This window comes from Cucumis sativus, unplaced genomic scaffold (assembly GCF_000004075.3).
Source record: "Cucumis sativus cultivar 9930 unplaced genomic scaffold, Cucumber_9930_V3 scaffold66, whole genome shotgun sequence".
In the NCBI taxonomy this organism is placed as follows: Eukaryota; Viridiplantae; Streptophyta; class Magnoliopsida; order Cucurbitales; family Cucurbitaceae; genus Cucumis; species Cucumis sativus.
The window spans coordinates 258,538-284,240 of record NW_022279559.1 but is presented as its reverse complement, the minus strand read 5'-3'; the positions used below and the strand labels follow the sequence as shown (position 1 = coordinate 284,240).

The window sequence follows — 25,703 nt, the reverse complement described above, 5'->3', positions numbered from 1 at the left end:
TCATGGTGTCGCTCCTTGAAAACCAAAGTTATCTTTTTAAATAAAACAATGTTTGTGGGTTTTTGTGTTAATAATTATATGTTGCAGCCTATATGTGTGTATGTGTGTTGAGTGTTTGAAGTGCTGAGAAGTGGAATGATACTTTTTTGTATTTTATTTTGTGTCAAATTTAAATCATATTAATGCCTTCAATAAATAGGGGGTTTGAGGTATGTTTATGATTATTTTTGTCATGGGTGTTTAAATTCTATATAATTGACTCGTTGCACTCTCTATTAAACAACGCCTTTTTTCTTTCTTTCTTTCTTTTCTGTTTTTTTACAACATAATTAAGACTGCTTCGAAATAATTAGTATAATTTTATTGTTTGGTAAAGCTAATTTATCCACATCAATTATTTGTTCGTGAAACCATAAAATTAATGTCAACCTTACCTTTGAGTTTACACACTCGATCTAAGCTACATATGTTTTCATTATTTTGATTGATCTCCTTTAAATTGAGACACCATATTTAGTCAACACCGACATTTTATTTGCTATCGTTACCATTTCTTCCTCTATTCACGTGTTAATTAAGGAACAAAAACTGGTTTTTAGAGAACAAACAAATATTCACCACTTGTTACAAATATTTATAGAGAGATAAAAACCTACTTTTCGCTCAATGATCTAAATTTAACAACGAAAATTGCTATAAAATGGTCTTCCCTCGTTTTCTCATACGATAAAGCCATAAGGGAAAAAAGTAGGCTTAATTACTAAAAGATAAAACTAAAAAATGGCAAAAACCATTACGATTGTTTTCTTTATGTCCATTGTTGTGGTGGGATCACTGCAATTCTCTAAGGCACACATGACCGCTGAAAGGGATGCTGAGATTGAGAGGAAATCTAATACTTTGTTTAACGAAATATCCAATCTAGAGCCTCAATACAAATCATGTGTAGAAACGTGCAAGAAAACATGCACGACAAAAGGCGTTGCTAACGATTTGTGTGATCCTATATGTGATAAAGATTGCATGAAAAATGAAGTTGTTGGTATTGTCTTCAATCTCTGGAGAAATGGTTTTTTTTTTTTTTTTTTTTGTTATATCAAGACAATAGCTAATTTTATTGTGTGTGGTCAGTTTTAGTTGCGAGGCAAAAATTTCATGTGTCAAAATTTAACGAAAATTAAATTTAGTTGTTTATTTCTTCCAACTTTTATTTCTTTTAATCTTTTTTTGTTTTCTTGTGTGAGATTTTTGATTTTTTATGTGTTTGTACTGCAGAAAAACTCAAGTCCAAACTAGGCGCTTGATAATTGACCAGGAATTTAAAGTTGACAGCTGGAAAATGGTGGGATCAACTATAAATGATTTGATTAATTAACATTTTAGAAAGGAAAATCTAAATTCCCTTTCATTTTCTTCATTCAATATAATTTGTTGTTTCTTTATACAAAGGTTGTACCTTATGTGTCGTTGGGTGCTTCTTTCGTCATTATTTTCAACAACGAGATCAATAAAGTTTATTTACGCCTTTTGTGTTTATTCACATAATTATTTATGCGTTTTACATTTATCATATAATCCTACCGTGTAGAAGAAATTTTGTGAATATATCACATTATTATTAAAGTTGCGAGCAGTTTTGTCACATGTGTGTTTGGTCAATCTCCCTCGATAGTTTTTGATATATTATAAAAGAGATGAAGTTTGTGGTTATAGATATGTTTTATTGCTTTTTTTTATAATTACAATTATGAGATAAGTTTATTTTGAATTGGTATTTCAGATTGTCAAGAGAAAAATTGTGTTTCGATGGGAAAAAAAAAGAAGAGAAAATGGAGAGGAGGAGATGGGTTGAGAAAATTAGGAAATTGGTGAGGAATATATGAAGGGAGAAATTTAGAAAAAATTGAACAGGTAGCGTTAAGAATTCATTAGTTTATTTATTGGGGGTTTTGTAAAAAAATGTATCATCAAACAAGACATCTCTTCAATAATATATTAGGATCAAATGCTAAGAGGAATTTAGAAGAAGATGAGTTAATGGCGGACAATGAAGGAGCAGAGGTTTGTTTATATTTTAGATTTGATTTTCATGTTTTTCTTTTAAAATGAATTCATTAATCAAAATTAAATTATTTTAACACTGTAAATTAGAGCTTGTTTGTGGGTATATACTGATGGTGAATGGGAAAAATAGAGAGGAATGAGAGAGAAAGTGAGTGGTTTGACATTGAAGGTAGAGAAAGTGATAAAAGAGTTTAAAAGAGAATTCTATACTTAATTATAATCTTCAGACTCATAACCGCATTGAGTGCGTCTCATACACACTCATCCAAGCTAGTCTAGAGTCTCAATAAGAGTTTATATCCAAACAAGGAATTTAGTTACAGAGGAATTACAGTCCACTAAGAGATCTCTCAAATACATGCCATAATGTTACAATCGCTACTTCTAACCACCCCATGCTCCAATATATATAAAACTTAAGTATATACATTGAAACTGTTTTTCTCTATTTCTTTTAGAATTAAAGCTCGTAAACATACTCTAACAACTGTTTAAATAAGGAATCGATAATGAATTAATAATTGAAACGTCACTATCACATATTACGATAAATCGCAAGTATTTGCCAACAAACCAGTACCATATGAGGGTCGGCCATAGCAGAGCGCCTAAATATACGGTCGAGATAATAATAGCTCGCAAACGATCAAGAAAAGTCACGTGGCAAAACAAGCTCGAGTACATTTAGTACTTGCCACAATAGCGACATCCATCCAACTACCCATGGTAGAATACTAAATACACGACCGATAATAGCTCACACGATATCCATATCCACAAATAAACACGCGACTAGACTAAGCTCACGCATATTTAGTATCTGCCACAGTAGCAACCTGCATCCAATCCAAGCATGATAGAATACTAAATACACGGTCGAGAATAGTTCACACGCGATCCATATCGACAGGAAAACACGTGGTCAAACTGAGCTCATGCATACTTAGTACCTACCGTAGTAGCAACCCCCATATCTACGCTCCTATGTGCACATAGAGCCATCCATCATGTGGGTTGAGCTAGGCTAGAAGCCAATCACAATCCTTCATCCACGTCCTCACCTATTCTCAGGCTCCTGAATCTCTGGCCACGACCTCTTTCAGCCTTGAAATCCCCTAACAACCATAGGTGTGGCGCTACCAAAACACATTTGCATAACTTATGGGTAAATCACCAACATTCATTAAGATCACATATTTCATGTTTAAAAGTCAATCATGGTCACAAATACATTTTCGTAAAGTTGTTTTCAGTCCTGAAAGATCAGACACATACTTTTAGAAGAGGCCATTCAAACCATCCAAGTTTAATTACAGATCAAGGGGTATCCTTTTAAACCAGTTGTCATTCAAATTATGATTAATAAGTTCGGGTTCGCTCCAAAATATAAGAGTACATGGAAACCAAAAGTCATATTTTAAAATTATTTCTAACAGGTAGTTCAAGAAACACTCATATTGGAATTTTTTGAAATCATGGCATATTATAATAGCATACATAGATTAATAAGAAAATACTTGAAAATAACCCACTCCCAGTCAACGACTATATTCTCCACGATCATAAGCTTTCCCTACTTCAGATTGATATGAAAACAATGATTTATGAGGCCACTAAGTTATCCTCACATGTTCAGATCATGACATAACTATCCCCAAAGCGTTCTATAATATCAACTCAAGCTATTTTATGTTTCAGTGACCCTGATCCTCCACTCCTCAAATTGAACTACTCCCAAGATGCCTTATGTTTAGCATAGATTTTATCCTACATCCCTCAAGCCTTCAAATACAAAATTTTTACACAATGGGGGTACCCGCAACTTAAGCCAACCTTAAGTCGAAAAGTCACTTCCAACTCCAATTAAGTATCACAATTGAAGGCGCCATAAATTTACGCTTTTAAACCGTAGGACAATATGGTTTTTAGTCCCTTGAAACTCAACCCTAACATCCAAAACAAATTGAGCATCCACAATTTGAAACCAACAATTGATAGGGATTAAATACAATCTTACGTACTTGCAAAATCTCAACAAAATTGATCCAAAGCTTTCTCAAACACTATTTCAATTCAAGTGGGCTAGACAGCGGCTTGACCTCTTCCAAAATTCAAATTTGACATTAAAATGTAATGGCACTACTACAAAAACAACCTTACTTGACCCCTGCAGTTTTGTTATACTTGACAGTTTTAATAAATTTTTACTTTGAAACTATCATTTTTAATTTTTTTAAAAAAACTTTCCTTTCTTTCTTCTATCCTTTTTTGGTTGGTGAGGGTTTTTATTTTTTTTCTTATTTATGTTAACATATTTTTCTTGCATGCACAATATTTATTATCATGTAATATTAAATTCATGAATATTTCTTTTATGCTTTCCAATATTGCCACGGTATTTTATATCAGTTAATTGTTCTTTTTTCTTACATCATATTTATCTTTACATTTTACCATTCTAAAAGAAATTCGACGATGCAATTAAAAATATCTGGAATTCGTTATTTCTAAATTCTTGAGGTGAGGGAATCGTTTCTTTGGGAGTCCAAGATTTGATTCCCAATATTTTTTTAAAAAACAAAATCTTATCTTACTTGCTTAATTCGTTGTATAATACATTTGATTTCATTGCGCATTATTTCCTATTGACCTAATTTTGAATCATTTCTTAAATTTTCTTCTTTAGCCGTTTATAAATTTTTACTTTGAAACTATCCTTTTTAATTTATTTTTAGAAAAAAGTTTAAAATATAAATTTATACTTCATAAGTCATGCTAATCAATTTTTTTAGCAACACACTTTTATTTCGCTAACAGAAAAATACTATGAAGGAATCTAGGAAATTTGGGAGTCCGATTTCCTATAATTCTTAAGGTGAGGGATCAATATCTTTGGGAGTCTGAAATTTGATCTCAAGAAAAAATGGATTTAATCAATATTTTAAAAAAAATCTTTATTCGAAGACTAGCCCATGATATACTTTGAGAAATTGTAATAATTTTTCTTTTTCTTAAGGTGAGAAGTTTCCTTCAATATACCGACTAATTAAGGGAATATTATTCGACTTATTTTATGAGATCATTGCTTAAATATTGGAGTAATGAGGGGTAAAATAAGACATTAGTTTTAAATAAATAAAAAATTATTTTCAATTCGAGATTTGAAATTTACCCACCGTTTTCTAAATGGGTGTTGTGGGGTGTTAATACCTTCCTCACACACAAATGACTCCCGAACTCATCTCTATTTTTCGCAGACCATATTTTTAAAACTGTTTACTTTATTTTGATGTCCAATCACACCGTAAAAAAGATTGGTGGCGACTGTTTTTCTTTTTTAAAAAAACACTAACTCTTTTGAGGACATCGGTCGCTCCACGTCATCTCGGGCACGTGGCGACAACCACTAAATCATTATTGGAAAAATTTGAAAAAACCAACATATTTAAGCCAATACAGGTCTATTTCTTCAACATTCCCAACAAGCCAAGGTTTGAATTGTTGCATCCGTACTAAATAAAGAGTCAACCGATATACAGAAAGATGTGAAGATTGGAAAAGTCTACCTTGAATGCATTGTATAAATTCTTAATACGAAGATGAACATGGAACATTTACATCAACCACGTGGTAGTCAATATATTGGAAAATTCCAATCCATCTTCCATCGAACGTAGTCTTCACACGTTGTAGTGCCATGACACATAACACTAAATGATAACAGTAAAAGAAAAGCAACTCAACCGTAAAAGAAAGTCGTAGGCAAACCCAGAAATATCCTGCCAAATGAAAATAAAATTAAATATTAATGTAATTAAAAAAACAACGTCCCATAAAAATCTTAATTTCAAGTTGTTATTATGTTAAATGCACGATTTTAGGGATGAATATAATTCTAAATTCAAAATTTGGAGATATTTCAACGCAAATTTTCAATTCAACTCATAAAATAAATATTGATGACTATAAATAATTTGAAAATATTGAATTTATGTTAGTCATGATTTTAGGGGATGATATTCTAAAAGAATTTGATATCGCTATAAAATTCAAATCCAAGTTAATTTGCCAAATTTGCTTAAAACTCATTGACTTCAAACCGAAAGAAGCCACGATTATTGATGTCCATTGTATTGGGACCGATATAAACTAAGCTTCATGGTGTCGCTCCTTGAAAACCAAAGTTATCTTTTTAAATAAAACAATGTTTGTGGGTTTTTGTGTTAATAATTATATGTTGCAGCCTATATGTGTGTATGTGTGTTGAGTGTTTGAAGTGCTGAGAAGAGGAATGATACTTTTTTGTATTTTATTTTGTGTCAAATTTAAATCATATTAATGCCTTCAATAAATAGGGGGTTTGAGGTATGTTTATGATTATTTTTGTCATGGGTGTTTAAATTCTATATAATTGACTCGTTGCACTCTCTATTAAACCACGCCTTTTTTCTTTCTTTCTTTCTTTTCTGTTTTTTTACAACATAATTAAGACTGCTTCGAAATAATTAGTATAATTTTATTGTTTGGTAAAGCTAATTTATCCACATCAATTATTTGTTCGTGAAACCATAAAATTAATGTCAACCTTACCTTTGAGTTTACACACTCGATCTAAGCTACATATGTTTTCATTATTTTGATTGATCTCCTTTAAATTGAGACACCATATTTAGTCAACACCGACATTTTATTTGCTATCGTTACCATTTCTTCCTCTATTCACGTGTTAATTAAGGAACAAAAACTGGTTTTTAGAGAACAAACAAATATTCACCACTTGTTACAAATATTTATAGAGAGATAAAAACCTACTTTTCGCTCAATGATCTAAATTTAACAACGAAAATTGCTATAAAATGGTCTTCCCTCGTTTTCTCATACGATAAAGCCATAAGGGAAAAAAGTAGGCTTAATTACTAAAAGATAAAACTAAAAAATGGCAAAAACCATTACGATTGTTTTCTTTATGTCCATTGTTGTGGTGGGATCACTGCAATTCTCTAAGGCACACATGACCGCTGAAAGGGATGCTGAGATTGAGAGGAAATCTAATACTTTGTTTAACGAAATATCCAATCTAGAGCCTCAATACAAATCATGTGTAGAAACGTGCAAGAAAACATGCACGACAAAAGGCGTTGCTAACGATTTGTGTGATCCTATATGTGATAAAGATTGCATGAAAAATGAAGTTGTTGGTATTGTCTTCAATCTCTGGAGAAATGGTTTTTTTTTTTTTTTTTTGTTATATCAAGACAATAGTTAATTTTATTGTGTGTGGTCAGTTTTAGTTGCGAGGCAAAAATTTCATGTGTCAAAATTTAACGAAAATTAAATTTAGTTGTTTATTTCTTCCAACTTTTATTTCTTTTAATCTTTTTTTGTTTTCTTGTGTGAGTTATTTTGATTTTTTATGTGTTTGTACTGCAGAAAAACTCAAGTCCAAACTAGGCGCTTGATAATTGACCAGGAATTTAAAGTTGACAGCTGGAAAATGGTGGGATCAACTATAAATGATTTGATTAATTAACATTTTAGAAAGGAAAATCTAAATTCCCTTTCATTTTCTTCATTCAATATAATTTGTTGTTTCTTTATACAAAGGTTCTACCTTATGTGTCGTTGGGTGCTTCTTTCGTCATTATTTTCAACAACGAGATCAATAAAGTTTATTTACGCCTTTTGTGTTTATTCACATAATTATTTATGCGTTTTACATTTATCATATAATCCTACCGTGTAGAAGAAATTTTGTGAATATATCACATTATTATTCAAGTTGCGAGCAGTTTTGTCACATGTGTGTTTGGTCAATCTCCCTCGATAGTTTTTGATATATTATAAAAGAGATGAAGTTTGTGGTTATAGATATGTTTTATTGCTTTTTTTTATAATTACAATTATGAGATAAGTTTATTTTGAATTGGTATTTCAGATTGTCAAGAGAAAAATTGTGTTTCGATGGGAAAAAAAAAGAAGAGAAAATGGAGAGGAGGAGATGGGTTGAGAAAATTAGGAAATTGGTGAGGAATATATGAAGGGAGAAATTTAGAAAAAATTGAACAGGTAGGGTTAAGAATTCATTAGTTTATTCAATGGGGGTTTTGCAAAAAAAATGTATCATCAAACAAGACATCTCTTCAATAATATATTAGGATCAAATGCTAAGAGGAATTTAGAAGAAGATGAGTTAATGGCGGACAATGAAGGAGCAGAGGTTTGTTTATATTTTAGATTTGATTTTCATGTTTTTGTTTTAAAATGAATTCATTAATCAAAATTAAATTATTTTAACACTGTAAATTAGAGCTTGTTTGTGGGTATATACTGATGGTGAATGGGAAAAATAGAGAGGAATGAGAGAGAAAGTGAGTGGTTTGACATTGAAGGTAGAGAAAGTGATAAAAGAGTTTAAAAGAGAATTCTATACTTAATTATAATCTTCAGACTCATAACCGCATTGAGTGCGTCTCATACACACTCATCCAAGCTAGTCTAGAGTCTCAATAAGAGTTTATATCCAAACAAGGAATTTAGTTACAGAGGAATTACAGTCCACTAAGAGATCTCTCAAATACATGCCATAATGTTACAATCGCTACTTCTAACCACCCCATGCTGCAATATATATAAAACTTAAGTATATACATTGAAACTGTTTTTCTCTATTTCTTTTAGAATTAAAGCTCGTAAACATACTCTAACAACTGTTTAAATAAGGAATCGATAATGAATTAATAATTGAAACGTCACTATCACATATTACGATAAATCGCAAGTATTTGCCAACAAACCAGTACCATATGAGGGTCGGCCATAGCAGAGCGCCTAAATATACGGTCGAGATAATAATAGCTCGCAAACGATCAAGAAAAATCACGTGGCAAAACAAGCTCGAGTACATTTAGTACTTGCCACAATAGCGACATCCATCCAACCAACCATGGTAGAATACTAAATACACGACCGATAATAGCTCACACGATATCCATATCCACAAATAAACACGCGACTAGACTAAGCTCACGCATATTTAGTATCTGCCACAGTAGCAACCTGCATCCAATCCAAGCATGATAGAATACTAAATACACGGTCGAGAATAGGTCACACGCGATCCATATCGACAGGAAAACACGTGGTCAAACTGAGCTCATGCATACTTAGTACCTACCGCAGTAGCAACCGCCATATCTACGCTCCTATGTGCACATAGAGCCATCCATCATGTGGGTTGAGCTAGGCTAGAAGCCAATCACAATCCTTCATCCACGTCCTCACCTATTCTCAGGCTCCTGAATCTCTGGCCACGACCTCTTTCAGCCTTGAAATCCCCTAACAACCATAGGTGTGGCGCTACCAAAACACATTTGCATAACTTATGGGTAAATCACCAACATTCATTAAGATCACATATTTCATGTTTAAAAGTCAATCATGGTCAGAAATACATTTTCGTAAAGTCGTTTTCAGTCCTGAAAGATCAGACACATACTTTTAGAAGAGGCCATTCAAACCATCCAAGTTTAATTACAGATCAAGGGGTATCCTTTTAAACCAGTTGTCATTTAAATCATGATTAATAAGTTCGGGTTCACTCCAAAATATAATAGTACATGGAAACCAAAAGTCATATTTTAAAATTATTTCTAACATGTAGTTCAAGAAACACTCATATTGGAATTTTTTGAAATCATGGCATACTATAATAGCATACATAGATTAATAAGAAAATACTTGAAAATAACCCACTCCCAGTCAACGACTAAATTCTCCAGGATCATAAGCTTTCCCTACTTCAGTTTGATAGGAAAACAATGATTTATGAGGCCACTAAGTTATCCTCACATGTTCAGATCATGACATAACTATCCCCAAAGCGTTCTATAATATCAACTCAATCTATTTTATGTTTCAGTGACCCTGATCCTCCACTCCTCAAATTGAACTACTCCCAAGATGCCTTATTTTTAGCATAGATTTTATCCTACATCCCTCAAGCCTTCAAATACAAAATTTTTACACAATGGGGGTACCCGCAACTTAAGCCAACCTTAAGTCGAAAAGTCACTTCCAACTCCAATTAAGTATCACAATTGAAGGCACCATAAATTTACGCTTTTAAACCGTAGGACAATATGGTTTTTAGTCCCTTGAAACTCAACCCTAACATCCAAAACAAATTGAGCATCCACAATTTGAAACCAACAATTGATAGGGATTAAATACAACCTTACGTACTTGCAAAAACTCAACAAAATATATCCAAAGCTTTCTCAAACACTATTTCAATTCGAGCGGGCTAGACAGCAGCTTGACCTCTTCCAAAATTCAAATCTAACATTAAAATGTAATGGCACTACTACAAAAACAACCTTACTTGACCCCTGCAGTTTTGTTATACTTGACAGTTTTAATAAATTTTTACTTTGAAACTATCATTTTTAATTTTTTTTTAAAAACTTTCCTTTCTTTCTTCTATCCTTTTTTGGTTGGTGATGGTTTTTATTTATTTTCTTATTTATTTTAACATATTTTTCTTGCATGCACAATATTTATTATCATGTAATATTAAATTCATGAATATTTCTTTTATGCTTACCAATATTGCCACGGTATTTTATATCAGTTAATTGTTCTTTTTTCTTACATCATATTTATCTTTACATTTTACCATTCTAAAAGAAATTCGACGATGCAATTAAAATTATCTGGAATTCGTTATTTCAATATTCTTGAGGTGAGAGAATCGTTTCTTTGGGAGTCCAAGATTTGATTCCCAATATTTTTTTAAAAAACAAAATCTTATCTTACTTGCTTAATTCGTTGTATAATACATTTGATTTCATTGCGCATTATTTCCTATTGACCTAATTTTGAATCATTTCTTAAATTTTCTTCTTTAGCCGTTTATAAATTTTTACTTTGAAACTATCATTTTTAATTTATTTTTAGAAAAAAGTTTAAAATATAAATTTATACTTCATAAGTCATCCTAATCAATTTTTTTAGCAACACACTTTTATTTCGCTAACAGAAAAATACTAAGAAGGAATCTAGTAAATTTTGGAGTCCGATTTCCTAGAATTCTTAAGGTGAGGGATCAATATCTTTGGGAGTCTGAAATTTGATCTCAAGAAAAAATGGATTTAATCAATATTTAAAAAAAAAATCTTTATTCGAAAACTAGCCCATGATATACTTTGAGAAATTGTAATAATTTTTCTTTTTCTTAAGGTGAGAAGTTTCCTTCAATATACCGACTAATTAAGGGAATATTATTCCACTTATTTTATGAGATCATTGCTTAAATATTGGAGTAATGAGGGGTAAAATAAGACATTAGTTTTAAAATAAATAAAAAATTATTTTCAATTCGAGATTTGAAATTTGCCCACCGTTTTCTAAATGGGTGTTGTGGGGTGCTAATACCTTCCTCACACACAAATGACTCCTGAACTCATCTCTATTTTACGCAGACCATATTTTTAAAATTGTTTACTTTATTTTGATGTCCAATCACACCGTAAAAAAGATTGGTGGCGACTGTTTTTTTTTTAAAAAAAAACACTAACTCTTTTGAGGACATCGGTCGCTCCACGTCATCTCGGGCACGTGGCGACAACCACTAAATCATTATTGGAAAAATTCGAAAAAACCAACATATTTAAGCCAATACATGTCTATTTCTTCAACAATTCGAACAAGCCAAGGTTTGAATTGTTGCATCCGTACTAAATAAAGAGTCAACCGATATACAGAAAGATCTGAAGATGGAAAAATTCTACCTTGAATGCATTGTTTAAATTCTTAATACGAAGATGAACATGGAACATTTACATCAACCACGTGGTAGTCAATATATTGGAAAGATCCGATCCATCTTCCATCGAACGTAGTCTTCACACGTTGTAGTGCCATGACACATAACGCTAAATAATAACAGTAAAAGAAAAGCAACTCAACCGTAAAAGAAAGTCGTAGGCAAACCCAGAAATATCCTGCCAAATGAAAATAAAATAAAATATTAATGTAATTAAAAAAACAACGTCCCATAAAAATCTTAATTTCAAGTTGTTATTATGTTAAATGCACGATTTTAGGGATGAATATAATTCTAAATTCAAAATTTGGAGATATTTCAACGCAAATTTTCAATTCAACTCATAAAATAAATATTGATGACTATAAATAATTTGAAAATATTGAATTTATGTTAGTCATGATTTTAGGGGATGATATTCTAAAAGAATTTGATATCGCTATAAAATTCAAATCCAAGTTAATTTGCCAAATTTGCTTAAAACTCATTGACTTCAAACCGAAAGAAGCCACGATTATTGATGTCCATTGTATTGGGACCGATATAAACTAAGCTTCATGGTGTCGCTCCTTGAAAACCAAAGTTATCTTTTTAAATAAAACAATGTTTGTGGGTTTTTGTGTTAATAATTATATGTTGCAGCCTATATGTGTGTATGTGTGTTGAGTGTTTGAAGTGCTGAGAAGAGGAATGATACTTTTTTGTATTTTATTTTGTGTCAAATTTAAATCATATTAATGCCTTCAATAAATAGGGGTTTGAGGTATGTTTATGATTATTTTTGTCATGGGTGTTTAAATTCTATATAATTGACTCGTTGCACTCTCTATTAAACCACGCCTTTTTTCTTTCTTTCTTTCTTTTCTGTTTTTTTACAACATAATTAAGACTGCTTCGAAATAATTAGTATAATTTTATTGTTTGGTAAAGCTAATTTATCCACATCAATTATTTGTTCGTGAAACCATAAAATTAATGTCAACCTTACCTTTGAGTTTACACACTCGATCTAAGCTACATATGTTTTCATTATTTTGATTGATCTCCTTTAAATTGAGACACCATATTTAGTCAACACCGACATTTTATTTGCTATCGTTACCATTTCTTCCTCTATTCACGTGTTAATTAAGGAACAAAAACTGGTTTTTAGAGAACAAACAAATATTCACCACTTGTTACAAATATTTATAGAGAGATAAAAACCTACTTTTCGCTCAATGATCTAAATTTAACAACGAAAATTGCTATAAAATGGTCTTCCCTCGTTTTCTCATACGATAAAGCCATAAGGGAAAAAAGTAGGCTTAATTACTAAAAGATAAAACTAAAAAATGGCAAAAACCATTACGATTGTTTTCTTTATGTCCATTGTTGTGGTGGGATCACTGCAATTCTCTAAGGCACAAATGACCGCTGAAAGGGATGCTGAGATTGAGAGGAAATCTAATACTTTGTTTAACGAAATATCCAATCTAGAGCCTCAATACAAATCATGTGTAGAAACGTGCAAGAAAACATGCACGACAAAAGGCGTTGCTAACGATTTGTGTGATCCTATATGTGATAAAGATTGCATGAAAAATGAAGTTGTTGGTATTGTCTTCAATCTCTGGAGAAATGGTTTTTTTTTTATTTTTTTGTTATATCAAGACAATAGTTAATTTTATTGTGTGTGGTCAGTTTTAGTTGCGAGGCAAAAATTTCATGTGTCAAAATTTAACGAAAATTAAATTTAGTTGTTTATTTCTTCCAACTTTTATTTCTTTTAATCTTTTTTTGTTTTCTTGTGTGAGTTATTTTGATTTTTTATGTGTTTGTACTGCAGAAAAACTCAAGTCCAAACTAGGCGCTTGATAATTGACCAGGAATTTAAAGTTGACAGCTGGAAAATGGTGGGATCAACTATAAATGATTTGATTAATTAACATTTTAGAAAGGAAAATCTAAATTCCCTTTCATTTTCTTCATTCAATATAATTTGTTGTTTCTTTATACAAAGGTTGTACCTTATGTGTCGTTGGGTGCTTCTTTCGTCATTATTTTCAACAACGAGAACAATAAAATGTCACTATTCTTCATTCTCCTGTTTCACTATTTTTCATTTTCTAAACGTAGATTATAATAACAGAGACTATAATAATTTGTATTTGAAACACAAACTATTATAACCGACAGATTATAATACGTTTGAAATGCCGGGTAGACTTTATAACTAGGTACTGTTGAGATCAAAATTTGTGGATACTGATGTTGAATGGAAAAAAATAGAGAGAAAGTGAGTGTTTTGAGTTTGAAGATAGAAAAGTGATGTAGAAAAAAGAGTTTAAAAGGGTGACGTAGGGGGAAACCCCATGACATTTGGTTTGGCAATTCCAATTTTTAAAGCTTCTCATAAAAAGCAGTAAGTTGTGAAGAAAGTAACCAAAACCCAACGCATTTTACCCTAAACCCTACTCTCCTTTCTTAATTATTACCTCCCCAACCCCCAAACAAACCAACTATACGGTGCCATCCCTCCAGTTTACTCTTTTATTTATTATCATTATTATTCATGTCGTTCTTATTATTACTTTTACAATACATAAATGAAAATCTAACTTTCTTTTTTCTTTTTCTTATGGAGAAGTTTCACTGTGTTTTTTTCATGGTCCCTTTAAAGGCCCTAGTCTTCATATAGCTTATTTGATTTATTTATTTTTTTCTTAATTACTAGACTCTTTTCTTGATTCCTATCAACTCCACTAACTTTATTGTTGCACCTTTTGAACTTATCAAACTATCGATAACATAATAATAATAATAATTGTTTGAAATAAAAAAGAAAATGAATAGATTTGTACAAATTGCTTTGTTTTGTAAGAGGTAATGTAAGCATGTAAAAAATCACATCCGTAGATTCTGGATTCAAAATTAACTTCTTCCTCCCTCATTCATAGGGATCCGAGCCTTCTCCCCTTCTCTACAATTACCCTCAGCTTCTTCCAATTCCCCCAAATCCCATCTTTTTCCCGTAAAATATTAATACTCTTCTCCTTCTTCTTCTTCTACTGGACAACCTCTCTCCCTCTCACCCATCCATAACCATGGAGGAGAAAGACAGAGACCACCACCACCGTCACCACCGTCGCCGCGACTCTCCCACTCCGATGAAAAAAGCCCAAGTTTTTTACTATATCTCCAGAAACGGCCGTCTGGAACAACCCCATTTTCTCGAAATCCCTCTCTTCCCCAACCACCCTCTTCGTCTCAAAGGTACGCTTCTTCTACTATTTCGAACGACACGTCGTTTTGGGTCTCATCGTATTCAATGTGACGACAGATGTTTTGGATCGGCTCGCTGTTCTCAGGGGCAACGCCATGCCTTTCCTCTATTCTTGGTCCTGTAAAAGGTATAAAAATGAAAAAGAGAAAGGAGGAAAAATAAAAACAGGGGGTTCTCTGTTCTGTAAGACGACATGTCGTTTAGCGAGTCTCAGGGTTCTTTTTATTTTTATTGTTTGGTTTATTTTAGGAACTATAAAAGTGGATATGTGTGGAACGACTTGTCGGAAAATGACGTGGTTTATCCCGCTGAAGGTTATGAATACGTTCTCAAGGCATCTCAACTTGTTGATCTTCATGCCTCCTGTGGTGATTTTTTGTCTTTATATCTATCTATAATTTTCTTCATAAATGATTTTGCAGTTTAAATTTAATATTCAAACTTTACATATATTTAAAAATTAATTGCGAAGAGATTACTATTTATTATTATTATTATTGGGAGAAATCACCATTTTAATTTGTTATAATTTAAATTCAACTTGCTTTTAGTATGATCATGGGTGTACGAATGGTGTACATTTGATCGGTGAAATATGATGGGCAAAATGAAATTACATGCTCATCATCATAGAGAGATTTTGCAGATTCATAATTATTCTTGAATTAATGAGTTCATGATTCTTGAATTCTCATTAATGAGCTTCTTTTCTTTTGGTTAAGTGTTTTAAAAGTAACTGAAATTTGAATGATGTGTCAAGCTTTTAAATAATGTTTAATAGGTCTTTCAATTTTTAACTCATGATTGTACTATAATAATATTATATTTGAACAGTTTTATTTGCTATAAAAATTAAATTCAAATTTATAAAGTTATTAAAAAAATTTAAAAAATATGAAATTTTGGGCTACCAATTATAAAACAATTTGTGATGTCACGGAAATACTGTATCATAATTCATTTCAAAATAGTTTATATTATATTTATTTCTCAGAAAAATTGCAGCAAGTACACATACCCAACAACAACCCAAGGCAACCGGTTCAAGAACCCAACCTCCCAACTAAAACTCGGAAACAGCAACTCGCACCCACTCCACTCCCCCACCACCCACATTCCGATTTAGAATACGACGAAGACGAAGATTACGAATACGACGATGGCGATAAGAACGCTGGGGAACCCCCGGGACAACTCAGACTCCGACCGAGTCGGCTCGATGTTCCACTTCGAAACGGTTTGCCTTGAATAACGACGACGAACTAGGGATCGAGTCGGGTCCGAGTCGGAATTCGGTTCTGATGCAGTTTATAGGGTGTGGTGGGTCAGTGGGTTCGAAGGGGAAAACCGTGAGAAGAACGGAGAAGGGGATAGGGAAAGGGGTTGTGTGTAAAATGGGGGAAATATGATGAGAGAAGAGGAAATGATAAAGTATATGTCAGAGAATCCGAGGTTGGGGAAATTGCAGAGAGAGGAGAAGGAGTATTTTAGTGGCTCCATTGTGGAGTCCATTAGAGAAGATCGGCATGTCATCCCACCTATGCTCAACAAGTCCAACTCCTATAAAGAAGAAAAGTAAGTACGATTTTCCATTCTTTTTAATACAATAAAAGTCCTATAAAAACAATTTTAGATAAATACAGCAATTATTAAGCATTGCCTAATTATTTTATTTTTGGTTTTGAAAATTAATCTTACTTTTTTTTTTGCATTATTATTCAGGCTGAAAAGGTTTTTTTTTTTTTTTTGGCTTTCGACTTTTAATTTTGCAAAATTGGGCTGTAGATACTATTTTTAACTATGAGTTCCTTTGTTTACTTAATTTTTTGGGTTTTTCTTAAAAAAAATTGGTAAAAAAGTCCAAATTATTTAGGACTAAAATCAATTACACTTAATTTTTTTATAAAATATAAATATTTTGTCCATTTTTTTACAATTTTTTTAATTAATTTAACTTTTTACAAGGTCAAAAACTTTGAAAGAAACATGTAGTTTGTAATTGTTTTTAAATTTAACCTTGTGATTCATGAAAATCACCTATATAAAAAAAAGACTTTGATAAAAAATCGAGTGGCACCAGTCTTTCGTGCATTTTGACTAGCACTAAATAGGAATGTGTCAAACAACATTATTTTCAAGTGTGTAAAAGAGAGGGAATGATAAGATTCGGTGTATCCAACCATCGTTAATAAAACAGTCATACCATTAAAAAAAATTAAAAACAAAAAGAACAAAAGAATCTATCACATTTTCTAAAACTAAATTATTGATATTGATGAGTACCAAAATTGTTATATAATAATAACTATCAAAATGTCACAATCATATAGGTTTGTTTAGTATTTGTCCATTTGAATAGTTATGAAAATGTTGAGAATATTATGAGATTTTATATTTAGGAGCAAAAGGGAAGAATTGGAAGAGAAAAAAGATGAAGATGAAGATGAAGAGAATGAGAATGAGAATGGTGGGATCAAAGGAAGGTGCCTTCCTCTCATGATATTGACCTCAACCTCATCAAAGCAACCCAAGAAGCCTTGAAACTCACTTCCATGCAAACCCCCCACATTGCTTTTGTTCAAGTTTTGATTGTAGTTAAAAATTTTATGGTGAGCTCCAAATTTTGTGTTTTCTAAGAGTTTGTTTGTTTTGCACAATGCTTGCTTCTTGACTACATATTTTGTGATCTCGTGACAAAAATTTGAAGGGACAAATACATCTTAGGTATAAGGGTTTAAATGTTTGCTGTTTATATGTATAATGTACTACTAACAACTACAGTATACATACTTCTATATTTTTCTTCATTAACTTTGAGTTAAGTTTTAGATACATACTTTAAACGATTCTTTTAGTAATTTTTATTTCTACTTTTCATTTTTTTAAGAAACATACATGTGTGATAACCATTTCTATTTCTTGTTTCTAATATTCAAGATACGTTTCTAGAAATACAAAAATAGAGAAACTAACAGGTTCAATTTCCAACTTTCATGGTTTTTTTATTTCTTAACTTGTTTTATTTTCTTTTCTTTCTTTATTAATTTTTCGTAATTATAGGTTAATTTTTCATATTTATACATTTAATATCTCTATTTTTTCTTTATTTATTAATTTTTATATATGTTTAATATTTTTTAATTAGTTTTTATTTTAGAGAATTTACATAAATAGAAGAAAATAGAAAGTATTTACATTTTATAGCAATTTTTATTTTTTTTTATATTTTAGATTTTGGTTAAAATTTTGGTTATCCATATTAAATTTGGATTAAAATTTTGCTATTGACAGTAAATAATTTGTCAATTCTTCTATTTTTAAAAATTAACCATTTTTTTTTCTTCACTTAATATTTCATAATTGTATGTTTAGTAAATAATTTGTCAATTCTTCTATTTTTAAAAATTAACCATTTTTTTTCTTCACTTAATATTTCATAATTGTATGTTTATTTAATTTTAAATCTTAAACTTTTAATATTTAGATTAACCTATTATTTAATTTTAAATTTTATATCTAATTTTTAAAATAGATTTTAACATGCATATTTATATGTTATTTAAATTTTAAAATTATTATTTTTAGTATATCTTAGAATTTTATATTATATAAATTTTTTAGTAAGATAATCATTTCAATTTTCTTTAATATTTTACAACCACCCTATTTATATAATAATATAGCTTAATTTAAATTAACATTATTAAAGATAAATGAATTAAATGAAAAAAAAAATACCTCAAACCAAATAATTTTGAACGACATAATAAAAACTATAGTATATTATAAGTTATTAATTTTGCAAAGAGGGATTTATGAATATTTGATAATGTCAATGTTTTATAATTATCTTTTATTTATATATATATATATATTAATTTGTACACAATTAAATTATATTTAAACTAGAAAATAAGTGAAAATAGGAAAAATAACACAAAAAACAAGAAACGATAATTATCGAACAATTCATGTTTTTATTTTTTTTTCAAAAAACGAAATTTGTTTTTTTTTAAACATAGATTTATTTTTTGTTATAAAAAAAGAAGAAACAAGAACGTTATCAAATCAATCCTAAATAACAAAACAAATTGAATGGTGTAAGCGTGTATAAGTTTAGTTTTTAAAAGAAAGAAAATATAAAAACAATTATCAAATAGGGCACAAATAATTTATTAAACATAATAACTGCAGTAACTTGTTTGAAATCAACCTTTGAAGCACCTTCCAAAAATTATATTGTGAACCTCATCTTGCAAGTCTCAAACCATATATGAAAATATATAAACCCAAGGGCCATGTTAAGAGTCGACCAAACAAGTGAACCAAGTTGAGTAGGAATGAAGCCAAGTTCAGTATTTCAGATCAATACACCCATGGGAGTAGTGTATATGGTTTGATTAATGTTGATGAAAGACGTTATGATAAAATGTTGTTAGTAAGGAGTAAGGAGTGCATATATATTACAGAAATTAAAATACCTGTCCCAAAACAATCTCAGCCATTTAGAGTTGGAAGATCTCAACTCGACTGTTGGATGGATAGAAAAATAAAAAATGTGAAAAGGGGAGGAGAGGACAAGATCCGTAGATAAAGCATGGACTTCTCTCACTTCAATTTAAAGTCAACCTCCGACTATTCCTCCATTGGATTGTAAACAAAGAAAAATGAAAGAAGGGGCATGTGAGTGTTGAAAAAGTGATGAATAATAGAAGTTGTGAGAATATGCGGAAGAGAAGGGAAAGAGCACGTTGTAACATTAATGTCTCACACAAATCCAAGTTCCCAATCTTCAAAACTCCCCTTTTAAATATGAATAAACCATTGGAAATCTGAGACCTTGCCCCCTTTAATCTTTCTTTTCATTCTTCTTCCTAATCATGCCTACTTCTACTCTTTTCAAGTTATTGATTGGTGTTTGTTTTCTCGTGCTTCTTCACGGCCTTCCTGCCTCCGCGCAGCTTTTCGTCGTCAATGGTTGTGTCTACTGCGACACTTGTCGGTGTGGTTTCGAGACAAACGTCTCCACTCCCATTTCTGGTAATGCTTCTTTTATGTCTCTGTTTGTAATGCTTCTTTTATATTTCTGTTTGTAATGCTTCTCTTTTATAACAAGTAATGAAATGGACGATTGTTTTACTAGAAAATTAATCAATGAAATGAAACAGGTGCAAAAGTGAGGTTGGAGTGTAGAGATAGAGCCACATGGGTGTTGAAGTTCACCAAAGAAGCTATTACCGATTCTAAAGGAAAATACAAAATCAATGTGTATGAAGACCACAAGGATGAGAGTTGTAAGGTAGTTCTTGTGAGTAGTCCTCATCTTGGGTGCAACCGTCCCGATGTAGGTCGAAACAGTGCTACTGTCATTCTCACCAACAACAATGGCCTCACTAGCATCTTCCGCTATGCAAATGCAATGGGCTTCCTGATCCGACGTCCTCTTGCTTTCTGCCCCACAATTCTCAAACAATATCTCGACTTCGATGAGTCGTTGTGAAAGCGTTGTCTTTCGCTTAACGGTTTCTAATATATATATATATCTAGCTATTAGAAATAGTGATTTGAGAAAAATAAAGTTGTTAAGCTCACTACAAAGGATTGGTTTTTCAGGGTTTGATTTCTTTGATGCATTGCGCTATAGTTTTCTTTCTTCTTCTTCTTTTTAACTACTTGTTGGAAAATGGATATGATGATAATAATGTATTAACCTCTTGTTAAATTAGCTTGAGTTCCATGCATTTTCTTGAAAGCTCGAGTATTTACTTTTTAATGTTTTACTTAGTTTGAGGTTATGTATTTAAATTGTCCAAAGCATATAAATTCAATAAATAGTTTTTTTTTCTTCGTATGGTCATAAATCTTCTTGTCCTTAATTCACGTTATTCACACGAGATTTTTTGAGAAATTTAATTCGTGTAGTTGAACTTGTGTTGATGTTGTATTTATGTTACTTTGACGTGATATACTTCCATCTCTAGAATTTGATCATCTGTTTCTCTCTCGGTTGAACGTCTATACTTGATTTGGAGGAAGCAGAGCACATGATGTTCTTGAAGTTAGAGGGGATGGTCGGCTTCAGAAGCTAAAAGAGTCTTCTAGCTTTTAAAAGAATTTTCTTTAAGATGTGGAGTAAAAAAAATTCAACTCTTTCCAAATAAGGAGAACTTTTCTATTATAGAATTTTTTGGTGGAATTTGATAGAACACCAAATTGAACCACGTAACAAATTTCTTTTATTGCTTCAGATTCATAAATTAATACAAGAAAATCGAATTGAGGAGATCTCAATTCGAAAGTCTCTCTCTCTATTCTGCCTTCCTATCTTCCAAGGAATTGCAAGAATACCTCTAACCACTTTCTAACTGCCCTCTTAACTCCTAGTCTTTTCTGAACTTAAGCTTGGTCCATGGGCTAGACCATATACTCAACCACATGGATTTGGATCATATTTAACTTTTGAACTAAATTAAATTTATTTTGTTTAGGACAGTTGCAAATTTAGCAATTAGATTCAAAATAATTAAGTATATAACAACATTTTAAAAAAATTACAAATATAGCAAAATTTGTCAAATTCTATAAATGATGAAAATCTATTAGTGATAGATCATGTTGCAAATATTGATCTATCACTAATAGATCATACGAGTCCATCAATAATACAAGTCTATCGACGATAATTTTGCTATATTTGCAATTTTTTAAATATTGTTATATTCTTAATTATTATTTTTAAAATAGTCGTCAATTACAATTACATTTTTTTTACTCAATTGAACTTTAACTCAAATAAATAATATTTAATTGGACCAAAATAATTAACTTGATCTAACGGTCATAATAAAATTATGTGGCAGCATCAGAGTTGATCATTTTAATTTGGACGGATGTCAATTTTTTAATTAGTCTCAAATTTAATTATTTGTATTTTTATTATTAACTTAGTAAATATCATGAGAATTTGTGATTAATGTGAATGTTATATTTGAAATTTTACAAAGAATTGACCATTTTTTTGGAAGAGCTAGCACTATTTTACTTTCAAAACACCCATAGTCTCTCACTAACTCTCTTACTCTCTTTTTGCTTGTTTTACTTGCTTGGTTCCGTTTATAAATGAAGACACAACCTCTATTTGTATAGAACATGTGTGAAATAATGGTTGAAAGAGAACATGTGTGAAATAATCCTTGAAGCATAAGCAAAAAGACTCTATGATTCATATAATCCAAATTAAAGTTGGTAAAAACTGGAGAAGGAAGATAGAGAATAAAAAAGCAATAGATAGGGAGGAAGAATGAAGAAGTAAAAGGCCATCACACGTCCTTTTTTTTTGTTTGTTTGTTTGTCAATTTAAAGAAGAAGATTGAACAAGACAATCTCAACCTTCAAATGAATTCGAATTCGAAGTGCACCCAGTGAAAGAATTATTTTCTGTCCTTCCAAAAAGTGTAGTAATAAGAACACTCTCGTAATAAATAGATATATCCAATACATTCAAAGTAAAGATAACATTATATTAGTAACAAAATAATCCATTTCCGACTTTAATGGAACACACTACTAATAATAGTATTAATATGAATCATAATCATAGAAATCATTCTAATCATAGAAATCATTAATGATAATGGAAGAAGATTAAAGCAACCTCAGTATTCAAACCTAAAGTCCAATTAACTTCTACCCCAAGAAAAGATTTAAAATTTCAAAATTCAAAACTTCTTCAAAACTAATTTTTCCGTTTGAAGCATCAAAATTGAGATATAAAAAGGGAGTGATTGTTGATCTTCATTATTCTTCAGCTCCCCAATCATATCTCAAATCCCAAATGGAAGTAGAATCTTGTTGTTGCCCACTCAAATCCTCCGCCGGACTCGCATTCAAATCCATATTCCAGTACCCACTCCCGTAATCCTCCGCCGTGCTGCTCCCCGACCCATCTCCAGCATCTTCTATCCTCGCCTCCTCCCTCCCCGCCTCCGCCCTCCCCAGCTCCCAGTTCATCCACTCCACCACGCTCTTCAAATGCGTGTCCATCGATTGCTCGTCCGAAAATTCCTCTGACCTCTCTCCTCCGCAAATGCACTGTGTCTCATGCTCTGTTCTTGCTTTCTTGTCCATAAATCCCATTACCGCTTCACTCTGCGGACACCATTGATTCTGGCAAGGGTATAACAACGATTCCAATATGGGTTCTTGTTCGAATACACACTTTCGTTTCGTCATAATCTCATCGCTGCTCTGTTTATCTCTGTTTTTGTTGTGTTCTTCTTCTTTGTCTTCTTCTTCGTCGGTGATTCTTAAGCTCTTTTTTGTTAAGTTCATCAGAGCTTCTTCTTGATTCACAACTTTAGCCCAGGTGATTGTCTCTTTCGCTGTCATTTTCGCTTGTAAATTCTTCGATTGCCTAATTAATTTCTTCATGTTGTCTAAATCAGGCGACATGTGTTTAATCACCGCCGCCAAGACACTGATTTTCCACGCCTTTTTGAGATCGTGGGGCTTTTTATACGGCGGAACACCATGACCACCGGCGGCGCCCTGTTCACCCCACCAAAGCTCGTTACCCGTCGGCCACCATGGCGGCGCTAAACCCTTTTCCAGTGGGAATTTCCTCTGTGGAGGAATACAGTGCTGCATCAAAGCGGAGAGAATGGATCCCAATGTTGTGTCCTGTAAATCGGTGAGTAAATGCAAAAACGAATTGGGATCAATCCCTGATTCTTCAATTACTTTGGGGAGAAATTTCGCTATAGCCATTGGAGCATCTTGTTCGAATCGGACATCATCTTTCCACCATTCACGGAGGCTCTCGGAAGAGCCAGTGACCGGCTTTCCCTTTTCCGGAACGATTCCATAAACAAACCCTTGAGCTTTACAAGCTTCCATGATTTTATCCATGCACTTAAGAATGGAATCTTGAGCTCTAGCCATTTTCTTACGGCGAGAAGCTTCTTCTCTTGCAGCAGATTCAGGCTCTTCTTCATCATGCCTCTCCTTCATCTTCTTCATCCGTTGTCGATCTCTCCACATTCGTTTCTTGAGATCATCGTAGCTAATTTCCTCTTCTGGTTCTTGGTCTCGGTCGTCTTCATCGTTATGGGATCGGATTTCTCCATGGAACTCCACCATCATTTAAAGTGAGATGAGGAAGGTAATATGTAGTTTATAAAATTGGGGGGGGAAATTGAGATACAGTGAATTGGGTCCATTGTTGGGAAGGGGTATATATATAATGGGAAGAAATTGAGAATGGCGGTGATTGAAGGTTGGAGACAAAGTTTGCCATTAAGGAGGAGTAAATTTGACTTTGGAGGTTTTTGAAAGAGAGGAAGAAGAGAGAGGAAAAAGAGAGAGAAAGAGATGGTTGAAGAATGGGTGTAGGGAGCTTGCATGTTGAACACATATGCCATTTCATTACATCACTAACTTATCGTTTTATTTCTTTCTTTTTTACACAAACCAACTTAATCCTTCTCTATATATTTTCTTTTCCTTTTATATTTGACCAACTATTGTTTTTTCCATTCTTACTATGTCACACAAAATAATACTTTTTTTTATTTTTAACTTTATCATTTCCAAAATATATTAAATCTACTTACACATATTCTTTTTAATATTCGTTACCCATTTACAGTAATTTTTTTAATTTATATTTCTTTTTAAAAATGATAGTTTTGAATTTTAAATTATGCACAACATTTTTAAAAAAAATTAAATTGTATCTTAACAAATATTTAAAAAGTTACTGGAAAATGAAAAGATGTTATATATCATTTGTTTCATCTAAAATAATCATCTTTAAATCATTAACTAAATCAATTTTATTACCACCTTAATTTATATAAATCATTTTGTGAATCCTATTATGTATGCATTACTAAATTCAATCATTTTGTGAATGATATTACCCCATCATTGGCAACCGTTTGCTCATTTTTTTAAACTTTTAAAAAGTAATAATTTAGTTGATTGATTTAGTGGTTTAAGTTAACTTTTGCATCATTACCATCACAATTGTAGAAATAATAATTAATTGTATAGTAATAATTTTTTAAAAAATTGCAAATATAATCAAATATAAATTTTTCTATATTTACGTGGATGATTTAAATTTAATTACTATAATTACAACTATTCTTTTATTTGATTTAGTAATTATCTAGTTTTTAGTGCAACTAGAATTCATGCATGTCAATTTTCATTTTAATATTCATTTTAATAGAAGTATATATTGTATAAAGGTATGTTTTCTATATTAAATTTTAATTTTAATTATGGAATCAAAACATTGCATAAGTGTATATAAGTAATGGAAAACAGTGACAAAGGATGAATTTGAGAGAAAATTGAGTGAAATTTTATAACATAATTATGTTGAGTCGCTAGTCATCTATAAGTTGAAGCATGCTCCATTTATCAAAATGAGAGTCTCTAGTGTAGTTTAAATAACTCTCATCTCACTCTTTATTTATGGCAGTGGAAAAATAATAGATTAATGAAAATTAAAAAAAGTATATTACTTTGAACCTGTTTACTACT

General features: G+C 31.5%; 3 protein-coding genes and 3 long non-coding RNA genes across 9 annotated transcripts; 5 read left to right on the top strand and 1 right to left on the bottom strand.

The window, feature by feature from the left end:
- The first annotated feature begins 715 nt into the window (after positions 1–715).
- On the top strand, positions 716–1,543 carry LOC116406125. Its single transcript, XR_004219162.1, has 2 exons — positions 716–1,042; positions 1,276–1,543. It is a non-coding gene; the product is annotated as an uncharacterized LOC116406125 (long non-coding RNA).
- Positions 1,544–6,935: 5,392 nt separating this feature from the next.
- On the top strand, positions 6,936–7,748 carry LOC116406118. The gene is made up of 2 exons (XR_004219155.1): positions 6,936–7,262; positions 7,495–7,748. It is a non-coding gene; the product is annotated as an uncharacterized LOC116406118 (long non-coding RNA).
- A 5,401-nt stretch (positions 7,749–13,149) lies between these two features.
- On the top strand, positions 13,150–13,954 carry LOC116406122. Its single transcript, XR_004219159.1, has 2 exons — positions 13,150–13,483; positions 13,716–13,954. It is a non-coding gene; the product is annotated as an uncharacterized LOC116406122 (long non-coding RNA).
- A 532-nt stretch (positions 13,955–14,486) lies between these two features.
- On the top strand, positions 14,487–17,963 carry LOC116406092 (protein UPSTREAM OF FLC-like). Of its 4 annotated transcripts, XM_031889795.1 has the most exons (5): positions 14,509–15,142; positions 15,210–15,279; positions 15,402–15,520; positions 16,147–16,727; positions 17,552–17,963. In XM_031889795.1, the coding sequence occupies exons 1-4, from the start codon at positions 14,974–14,976 to the stop codon at positions 16,398–16,400; spliced, it is 612 nt and encodes a 203-aa protein (XP_031745655.1). In that variant the 5' UTR covers positions 14,509–14,973; the 3' UTR covers positions 16,401–16,727; positions 17,552–17,963. The 4 variants fall into 4 exon arrangements, with proteins under 4 accessions (XP_031745653.1, XP_031745654.1, XP_031745656.1 ...); XM_031889793.1 differs by having other exon boundaries at positions 14,487–15,142; positions 15,210–15,520; positions 16,158–16,727; XM_031889796.1 differs by lacking the exon at positions 15,210–15,279 and having other exon boundaries at positions 14,496–15,142; positions 16,158–16,727.
- Positions 17,964–19,888: 1,925 nt separating this feature from the next.
- On the top strand, positions 19,889–21,013 carry LOC101218395 (major pollen allergen Lol p 11). Its single transcript, XM_011654818.2, has 2 exons — positions 19,889–20,192; positions 20,321–21,013. Exons 1-2 carry the CDS (start codon positions 20,033–20,035, stop codon positions 20,650–20,652), a joined length of 492 nt encoding a protein of 163 aa, XP_011653120.1. The 5' UTR covers positions 19,889–20,032; the 3' UTR covers positions 20,653–21,013.
- A 1,693-nt stretch (positions 21,014–22,706) lies between these two features.
- LOC116406094 (putative ETHYLENE INSENSITIVE 3-like 4 protein) lies at positions 22,707–24,551 on the bottom strand. Its single transcript, XM_031889798.1, has one exon. It carries the CDS (start codon positions 24,291–24,293, stop codon positions 22,950–22,952), a length of 1,344 nt encoding a protein of 447 aa, XP_031745658.1. The 5' UTR covers positions 24,294–24,551; the 3' UTR covers positions 22,707–22,949.
- Positions 24,552–25,703: the final 1,152 nt, after the last annotated feature.

Bases quoted from the DNA above. Each gene is read 5' to 3' on its own strand.
- LOC116406092 (XM_031889793.1), top strand. From the start codon at position 14,974: ATGGAGGAGAAAGACAGAGACCACCACCACCGTCACCACCGTCGCCGC. The intron at 15,143-15,209 runs GTACGCTTCTTC...ATGTGACGACAG, and splicing joins CCACCCTCTTCGTCTCAAAG to ATGTTTTGGATCGGCTCGCT. The intron at 15,521-16,157 runs GTGATTTTTTGT...GAAAAATTGCAG, and splicing joins TGATCTTCATGCCTCCTGTG to CAAGTACACATACCCAACAA.
- LOC116406094 (XM_031889798.1), bottom strand. From the start codon at position 24,293: ATGATGGTGGAGTTCCATGGAGAAATCCGATCCCATAACGATGAAGAC.
- LOC101218395 (XM_011654818.2), top strand. From the start codon at position 20,033: ATGCCTACTTCTACTCTTTTCAAGTTATTGATTGGTGTTTGTTTTCTC. The intron at 20,193-20,320 runs GTAATGCTTCTT...GAAATGAAACAG, and splicing joins CGTCTCCACTCCCATTTCTG to GTGCAAAAGTGAGGTTGGAG.